The following is a 9,836-nucleotide window of genomic DNA, read 5'->3' as shown; positions in this document are numbered from 1 at the left end:
GTTATAGTCCAAGTGGTATTTCCAAGGTTTTAATTGAAAAACTTTTATTCTCTGGCAAGTTAATTTTAGAACTGTAAGTTCCAACATAATGTAAAATCTCTATATTATTTCATCTAATTTCTTATGGTGTAACCATTTAAGCCTCCAAGCTGCAGCTGCATTAGCCTAAACATGTTTGCTTGCTGCCCGACAACTTTTCATCATGGCAGCGCCTAAGAAGCTGCTTTCCATTTAATTTCTGACAGCTAAAAAATTTTTTGTCTAAAAGCGACAAAAATAATCATGGAAATTGGCCTCTTGTTCGGCTTTATCTCAGGGTAAACTTTCCATAAATAGCCAACGCGGGCGGCGAGAACCGAGATCCGGGCCATCGGACATCGGGCGAGAAATGTGTATGAATATGTGCGAGCAGACGCCTTGGGCGTGCGTTTGTCTAATAGATCAGCATCAGAGGACCAGAGCGGAGGCTAGCTGCAGCTCAAATGTGTTTTCGAGCCATTTATCATCTGGTCTGGCCCGCTGTCTGCAATTTCAGCGATGTTGCAGCAGCAAAAGCAGCAGCTAAGCTGCAGTCTCCGGCCTCCAGCCTCCAGTATTCCAGCTTGCAGCCGTTTGGAGTTTGAAATTCGAGCAGCGTGCGCGCACAAGGTGTCTGAATTTCAACGCCCCAGCCCAGGCTGAAACTCGCTTTCAGCTCCTTTGGCTCATGGTCCTCCAGCCATTCAGCCAGGCCCTCCCAGCCCAACATCAAGCCAACCAACCAACCAACCATCCATCCATGCTGCAGCCTCCAGAGTAACCACTAACCGGCTGCTGTTGGTCAGCCCCAAGTCTGCTTCATTTACACTGAAATTATTCAGCATAAATCATTTTAATGTTGCGTGATTTTTAGACGGCCTTTTAGCGTCTCCCGAGTGTCACTTAAAATCTGGCACGTTAAAGCACACAACAGGAGGCAAACGGAATGGAGGGGAGTTTCAACACCAGATACGAGCATAAATCAAAATTAAATAAGAGGCAACTTCGTTCCTGTTTTGTGTAATGGAAACCCTTGTTTGAGGCAACACAAAGGGACAAAATAAATGAGGAAAACTCATGTATTGAAACAACAAAATTTTACCTTTTGAAATGTATATACTTCTGTTGAAAATGACATCCAAATATTCAAATAAAATTTACCACATATGTGGTAGTAAACATTATAGGTCTTTACTCCTATGCAGCTACTAAAAATACTGGACAAAAATGGAAAATTAAATATCTGCATATTTTGACACTAAAATTACAAGAAGAATAATTGAAGCTCTTGAAGCTTCATAAAGATGCTAAAAATAAGGCTAAACTTTTTATTTTTATTATGTCCCGGCATCTGTTGCCCGGCGAGACAGGAGACATGAGGCGCACTTAATACATAATTCGTGTACACATTATAATTACTGGCGATGTGGCGACCCAGCCATAACATTTCGGTTATGGGCCCAAACAAAGCTACCAACTGATTTGGCAGATCAAAGCCCACATTACACATTATACATTCCGGCCTGTTTGTGCCACACATGACGTACTTTGAAGTTGATTTACTTTAACTTTGAGTTGGCGTTCGCGGGAATTACATCTTTGAGTTCGCAGCACAAATGATACTTTGTTGATGTTGATATTAATGTTGAGGTAGAAGTTGGTGTTGCCAGGGGAGAAAGGCCGTATAATTCCCATCCACAATTCAGCATTCCGTATGTAGCAGCCAAAGAAACAGAAAGCGAAATTTCATTAGAATCAGAGCCATTCGTTGGTTATTGTTCTTGCCAGACAGTTTTATTGGGCCCAGCACAACTTACGCCTTCCCTTTTGGGCCTGCATCTGGATCGCTGCAGGAATCGCATTATTGCTGGGGGCATGTGCTCCTTGTACATCGCGTATTGGCGCAGGACGTAGCGGCAGACGCTGAAGTGCACACACCGACCCTCCGTCTTCTCGGGCGTCTGACAACTGGGACCCACTTCAGACAGGCAGGATAAACAAAATGTACAGAGAAAAAATTTATTATTTAATTAATTAAAAATACGAAATGGAAAATAATAACAGATTAAGTTTCTAGTTTTTTTTTAAAGTCATTTAAAAAATTATTTTGAAGCAAAAGGTTTTTTTTTATCACCTTAGATCTTTCTCTATACAAAAAAAATATATATTGCAATGGATGGATTAGTTTCTCCCTGTGCTTCCACATATCCATAATCAATAGCTTACGTGTGTGGCCGAATGTTGGCCGTGGCAGAAGCTGAAGTGGCACAAACAGAAGCATCGGAATGACGAGACCGAACGGAATCAATCGCGTTGCACGACCCATTGTGAATTTAAAATTCGTATTTGGGAAACAGTTTCTTTGCCGCAGTTGCTCTACCCCACTAGGGCACCTCTGATGCACGTCTGGATGATGGTGATGGCGGGTATATATTAAAGTCGCGTTAAACTCTTAAGAGCTTTAAGCGCCAAAACATAAGACCCTCTCCACTCGGAGCTGTGGAGGCTGGACTGATTTTGAGTCTGGGTTCTGGCAGCAGATTGTTGCTCAAGTAAACAGCTTGGGCTTCGACTTGGGCAACTTTTGATAAGCGACTGGAATACCATGATGGAGCCACGCGGGCGGGGGACTGCGGCTGTGACTGGGCGCTTATCGACGGCGTGCAAAACAAGAGGCCAAAAAATATGTACATAATATGTAAACAAAGCACACAGAGCGGAGCATCCCGCTCTATAGCATCCATAAACACATGTTTAAGGCGGCGCGTACCAGTTTGAACTTATGCCGGGCGCCTGCCGGGTTGCGTGGGTTAAACGCTAACGTTAACAAAAGCAAATGGAAATTTATTATACATATACATGTAGATATATTGCAAACTTGGAAATGAATTCTACCAGCTGTGCTCTGGCTCCAAAAAAAAAAACGAAATAGGAAATAGGAGCAAGAAAATGAGATATCCCCCAAGTCACCACCTTCATTCATCTTTCCAGCCGAAAAAGCACCCAATATATAGCTGTCAAAATAGCCATATTCGGCTGAGGTGATTGATGAGGAGAGGTGAGGCGCATGTAAGCCAAGAGGATTCTCTTGTTCCAGGTAAGCAGCTTACACAAGGGCACATTCTCCATTTCACACATAATGCACCCGGCTAATTAAGTAACCCCGGGGCGCCACTACCATTGTTCAATAAATATCAATTTATGCCTTCGGTTGGTGTCTTGGCCCGGCTTAGATCCGGCCTGCTCCTGCCCTGGCCTGTCCTGCCCTGACTTGGCCTGCCATTTTGGCCCTGATGCCAAAATCAAAGTTAAATTCAATATCCAGCCCACAGATACACATGTAATATTCGGCATTGCATGTGTGGCTCTGCTTTTGCTTCTCCCCCTATATACTATACTATACTATACTATACCATGGGTATGTATGAATATGTTTAGTTTGCCAGCCAAAAGAGATTTTGAGATTTTAATAAAAATGTAAATTTTTTAGTTGCCTTAGGGGTTCTTGGCGCTCTGGCAAAAGCCAATAAAAAAGTATTGCTCGTTATGAACTTGGCGGCAGTTTTTGTGTGTTGCCCCATCATACCCTCGTATCTGAGAAACAGGAATCCATGCGATGGTGCGGTGTGCACGCAATTCGCATCGAAAGTATCATTTGGCCAGGTTAAAGTTTTTGGCTGCCTGCGAAATTCGAATGTCATGTCCTTGCTCTTGGCCCGGAATTTTCAATGTGATCTCCCTCGGCCTGCAATTGAAGAGATTGCGGTTTTATCGAATTATAATTGCGACCATAAAGAAAAGTTTTTATTTCGGTTGAATTTTAAATAGTCCCGATGCTGACGTTCCAGGTTTTTGTGATTCCCTTTGGAAACACTGAGGAAAAAGGCTCAACTTTCAGCTTCAACGCTTTTCAAACCCATCGCCCCTTATATCCATATTGAACTGGTAGTAAATTTTGTAATAATTTTAGATTTCCGTTTAATCTATTATGACATCCAGCCTTCTACGGATATTTTTATGAAGTTTGACAAATAATGATTGATTTAATGGACATCGAACCATTATCGAAGGCATTGCAAAACACAAGGCAGAGTGTTGACGGAGCTATTTGATGGCCCATAAAACCAGCCACATCATTAAAAACCCTTTCCCCGACAAAAAATTATATTGACACTCGACTAACTAAATGGGGCCCCCCATTTCAATTTGCCTCCCGGCTGCCTGTCCGCCCGGGTGCTCGTCTGCTTCGGATCTTGGATTCACCCCCGCATCTCATATCGTTCACATGTGTAAACGTTTAAGTACGATATTTAGATATGTGTACGAAAACATGCCGGAACCGAAGCATAAAACCCGAAATGCGCATAATAAAAAGCCATCGCCATCGCCATAGACTTTAACTTCAACTTCAGATCCAGCCCAATGGCCCCATAACCATTGCCCATAGCCGCACTCACATTCCAATAAGATATAGACCGAATTTATATATGTTTTGTATACGGATATGTTTGTATGTTTAAGTTGAAACCAAGAGCCAGCGTTGCCCTTTTACAGATGTGCGATAAAGCAAAGGGTTGGGGCTCGTGGCTCGGGGCTGGGGCAACAAAAGGCATCGGAAAATATGAGAAACAAAGCATAAAATAAAACACTTCGGAACTTCGAGTTGACAATTTGAAGACGCCAATAAACTTTCCTACGCTTCTCATTTCATTGATTCTTGTTGTCGTTGTTGCATGATGCTGTTGCAGACAAAGAAAAATTTATGCCTTTCTTTTTAAGGAGTTTTTTTGACACTTGTTTCATCTTAAATACTTTTATTTTTTAATGGTTTTATTCCATCAATTTTAAGGCCTTTAAAGAAGCCTTTCAGATTCCTAATATTTATTTCAATAATGTTTATATCTTCATGAAAATAAATGAAATGAATTTTGTGAAAATGTTTATTCATTTTAAACAAAGAATTTCTCGATAGAAAATTTACCTATTTTCTTCTCAAGTTAAGCAAGCATTTAAATCTATTTTTCTTTCCTCGAAATCATGGGAAATCGAAGAAAATTTTTGTGAGTGCCGCTGGTGCTGCCTGTGTTTTCGCTTTCGCCTTTTTCTCTCCAATAAAAATTCTTTGGAAATCATTTAGGAAAACGCATGCATGCACATCATGTGCACGCCAACGCCCACGCCTCAAGCCCCAAGCTTGCCCCTACCATCCACGCCCTCGCCGCAGCCAGCGCCACCACCACCACCACCGCCACCGCCTCCTCCACCTAAGAGATTCCCGGAGCGGAGATAAAACGCGTGTCAGACACGACAATGCCATGGATCATGTGTCAAATTGTGACTTGCAGTTCATGGCACTCACTGGGAGTCGCAACTAGTTACCTGCATCCGAATACTTTCGCATGCAGATGCACATGCTCGGCATGCTGTGCTCGAGGCGACTGCAAACGGCACACGCAAATGCACTTTTTGATTGCCTTCGGGTTGCCTCAAGAACTCCACTCGTTCCTGGCCCACAAACTGCGACAATCCACCCCTCTATTCGAGCAGCCACCAGCTCTCAATCTATATCTGTCTTTGGCTTTTCTTATCTGGCGCTGGCTGTTATTCTTATGAATAGTCGAGTCGAGTGAATGGAGCACGGACATGGACCCGGACACGGAGCCGAAGACTTAGACGGAGACAGGGACACATCTGCAGACTGCACTCCAAAGTGTGCTGTTGCATTGTCGTTTTATTTGATGTTGGGGTAAAAGCTTTTATCAAAAATCGTATTGCATGCAAATTAGATTCCTCTCCGATATTACTGTCTCTCGCCTTTGTCCACCGTCCTAAGACTATGCCATGCTCCCTGTCGTTCGGATGATGCCATTGTCGCTCCACTGCTGCGGGTCTTCAGATAAAGATACTACCCATTCCTAACTACTCCTCCTCCTCCAACTGGAAACGCCGGCATCCATACGACAATGCTGCCAAACGCTGATGATGATTCAGATTCAGACGTTGCAACCAAAAGCTGTCGCCCTGCTTGCTGCTGCTGCTGCTGCTGATGATGATGCTGCTGCTGCCGCTTACGAGCAACTGTTGTTGCTGTCGCCGTGCTTGGTCTTTTGTCGCAGGTCTCAATTGACTTGATAAACTTCTTCCTACAGTTTTTTTCAATTCCGTCGTACGCTTGTGCTTGTTAACGTCAACCGGCTAACACACAATCACACACACTCATACCAGCACCGAGGGAAAATTCGGGAAATCTAGTTAGCATTCTTGAATAATGAAAAATTGTACGTCATTTAAATCACAATTTATTGAATCAACATTAATCAAATTTCCTTTAACCAAACTTCAAGAAACCTTGAGGGATAACAAGCTAAACGAAATAACAAATTACTTGAAAGATTTATTTTGGCTTAAGTCATTATAAGAAAACCATTGAACCAATTTAAAAATAATTAACATTACAAGAAACGTTTATCCTTGAGGAAATTTATTAAGATATGTCCTAGATTTTCCACAGTTTATTTCAGTGTACTCTTATAGCTTCACAAAAACAGCAAGACTTGCTAAGAACCTGTAATTATCTGTACAAACAAAAGTGCAGCACAAGGTGCTCCCTTAATTAATTACCCAAGATTCGTTTCAATTTAAAGAAATGAATAGAACACTTGACTTTTTTCTTCGAGTGTCTCAAATCAGAGACGAACTGCAGGTGGGATGGGGGCTTCGGGGGACAGTCACAAAGATGCAGGCGTAAAATGAGTTCATTTTTTCTGTGGACTCTATCGAGCACGTCTTATCTGTAGTCGCATACGTATTTGGCCGTGGCACAAGGCAAAAGGAGTGGGAGTTTAACTCAATGCCAGAGTCTGAGCAAAGGGATAGGAGAGGGGGTGCTGCACCGGCTTAAACACACTTGAATGCATTTCCATTTCATGGCTATGGCTTCATTGCCGCCAAACGTCGGCGTCTGCCGCTTTGTCTGCTGTGGCTATGCGCCAACTTGCCAAATAAAAGAAAAAAAAAATCTAAAAAAAAAAAAAGTGGGGAAACGCAGCTGGGAAAGCTCTGCTGCAGTCAACGTCGCTGCTGGCTGTTTGTGTAATAGCGTTCATCGAAGCTTAAGGTGTATAAATCACACACAATGCGGTCTTTTGTAGTTCCAGGCGACATACACACTGGCACACACTCCCGTGAAAGGCAGAAACTGCAGTGGAAAAGTGCGCAGCGTTTAGCTCGATTTTTCCCTTTTTTTCTCACTTTTTGGTTTTATTTTTTGTTAGCCCGGCTCTTTTGGGTCTAAATTATTACCATGGCGTTCCGCCTTAAATGCTGGCATTCGGCTTGTGTCTCCCGGCAGCTGGTCTCGTTTCCGCTCGCCAGCATTTAAATAATAATAAAATGATAATTTAGTTTTAACAATTTGTTGTACTGTTTGTAATCATTTGTTAACTGTCCGAGGTTAAGGCGCTTTCGAATAGTTCGGCTCTCGAGAGCGACGAGGCGTTTAAGCCGCTTAGCAATAGGCCACTTGAGAGTCGAGCAAAAAAAATGGTTCGAGGGTCTCGGGGGGTGAGCTCCGGACAAAGGAAAACAATGCCCAGGCAACGGCAGTGGCAGCCACTTGAGGAGAAGCGGAAGCTGGGCGAACTAATGCCCTCTGATAAATAGTCAAAATATTTAAGCGGCATATTTAAAATCAAATAAACACATCAGGCAGCAATCAAAAGCTTGCTGAACTGTAAATTGAGCTTAGTTGTGCTGCATTTAAGAGTCGCCTCCGGGCGGCATTCAGTGCGGCAAGTGCACTGAGCGGCAAACGACCCACTCGATTGCAGACAAACCTCCATTTTGGCCTCCAGCTTTAAGTAAACAGCTTAGCTGGAACCAAAGTTAGAGCTCTGCATCTCCATCTGCATCTGCATCAGCGTTTGAATCTGAATTTGAATCTGAGTCTGTGGATGGCCCCAAGATTCGCCTCGAATTTGTTTATGGCCAACTGCCGCTGCAACAAATGTAGTTACATTGCGTAGATATCTTCGTCCGACTCGGCTTGCCTTTCTATCTGGCTGCCTGTCGGGGGCTACAAATTTGTACACATGTTTCTGTCATTTTATGGAATTATGTCTGTGTGCCTCAGTCTGTCTGCATGGCTCCGCAATGAAAACGACAAACGAAATAAAATCACTTTTTTCGACACATTCATTTCATCTGACAGAAGACTGGAGGACAGACGCACCATGGATGGGAACACACAAACGGGCATAAAAAATATTTATTGCTTTCATATAAATTTTGAAGGAATTAATTGAGGCTAAACGGAGGTGATTCGGTTTTCAAATCCGAACATAAATCACACATATATTTGTACCGATGATTGACAAGTGAGGTGCTAAGCTAGGACGTTTAAGGAATTCTTCGAAAATAAATTGCCATTTAAGGCAAGCCATCCTGCCTTTATTTGAAAAGTATGCTGCAATAATTTTCATCAAAATGTAATAAGAAATATAGAAATCGATTTAATTACTTTTCTCTACAGTAGAAAGTATAAGCAGGGGTTTGTTTCAGAAAAAGAGGAAACTTGTCAACATTAATAAACACAAAAAAATTCCGTATCTATGATATTAGTTTTTATAAAATGGGACAAGTTGAGTGCTAAGCTAGGACGTTCTAGAGATTCTTCGCAAATAAATCCATCCTTTCTTTATTTTTAAAAGTATGCTGCAATAATTTTCATCAAAATGTAATAAGAAATATAGAAATCGATTTAATTACTTTTCTCTTCAGTAGAAAGTATAAATTGATATTGAATCCAAGCTTATTCAAAGTCGATGCAATAAGCAGGGTTTTGTTTGAGAAAAAGAGGAAACTTGTCAACATTAATAAACACAAAACAATTCCATATCTACGATCTTAGTGTTTATAAAATGAGGTTATCATTGGGTCTTATCATGCATCTTGAAATTATTCTCCTATTTGGGCACACAACTTATTTAGCTTTCTCAAATTCATTTCTTAATTTATTCATCAATATTTTGGTCGAACTAATAAATCTCGTAGCGCCCCCATCTGCTGCGGTATTCGTTACCCGGCGAGCACCTGCACAGTTCAGAGGTTAGAGAACTTTTTGATCCCAGACATAAATTTTGGGGCCATTGTGAGTTGTGAGGCAAACTCCACGGTCCGGTGTAGCCGTAGCTCCATGTCTGTTTATCGTTTATTTCAGCAATGACAGGTGCAGCTGCCAGCGGGTTTGGAATCGACAATCTACGAAAATAAGATGGAAACGTGTGCGTGAGTCTCTCACCAAAAAAAATATCTCCACCCTCGCACACCCTATTACACAGAAAAAAAAATAACACAGTATAGTGCCTATATTCTATAAACTTTGTTTATTAAAAGATCTATGATCTAAGAAATAAATCAAAGGACAAATAGTAATATTTTACACCTTATACCTGTAATAATATTTTCCCCAGGTGTAGTCCTACTCTCCTTCTGTTTGTTTACCGAATTTGAACTTTTCAGCCAGGCTGACTGAATATCCGACTAACTGGCTGACTGACTGAGCATCTCACTCACTTTCTGGATATAAAATCAAAAGCAGGAGTCGGGGTGGTGACGACGGGCTGTTTATGTTGTTAAATGCAAAAATGATTTCCATTAAAAACAAACAAATGGCGAGACGCACGTAGCAACGGCCGTTGTGCGTGGCCCGCTGAGTTTTTTGGTTTAAAATGCAATAACCAATAAAATAAATTGCCAAACAAAATGATCAAACATTAGGCCAGGCGTTGGCGGCATTCTGCTTGTTTGGTTTCTTTTTA

The 9,836-nt window shown here is 41.9% G+C and overlaps 1 protein-coding gene across 1 annotated transcript; it reads right to left on the bottom strand.

Moving 5' to 3' along the window:
• Positions 1–1,323: 1,323 nt before the first annotated feature.
• On the bottom strand, positions 1,324–2,542 carry LOC108130425 (uncharacterized). Its single transcript, XM_017248840.2, has 3 exons — positions 2,245–2,542; positions 1,836–1,996; positions 1,324–1,640 (listed from the first exon to the last, which is right to left on the bottom strand). The coding sequence occupies exons 1-3, from the start codon at positions 2,342–2,344 to the stop codon at positions 1,578–1,580; spliced, it is 324 nt and encodes a 107-aa protein (XP_017104329.2). The 5' UTR covers positions 2,345–2,542; the 3' UTR covers positions 1,324–1,577.
• Between the last annotated feature and the right edge of the window lie 7,294 nt (positions 2,543–9,836).

Source organism: Drosophila bipectinata, chromosome 3R, assembly GCF_030179905.1.
Source record: "Drosophila bipectinata strain 14024-0381.07 chromosome 3R, DbipHiC1v2, whole genome shotgun sequence".
Lineage (NCBI taxonomy): Eukaryota > Metazoa > Arthropoda > Insecta > Diptera > Drosophilidae > Drosophila > Drosophila bipectinata.
The sequence above is the reverse complement of the archived record's forward strand: the minus strand, read 5'-3'. Positions and strand labels throughout refer to the sequence as shown.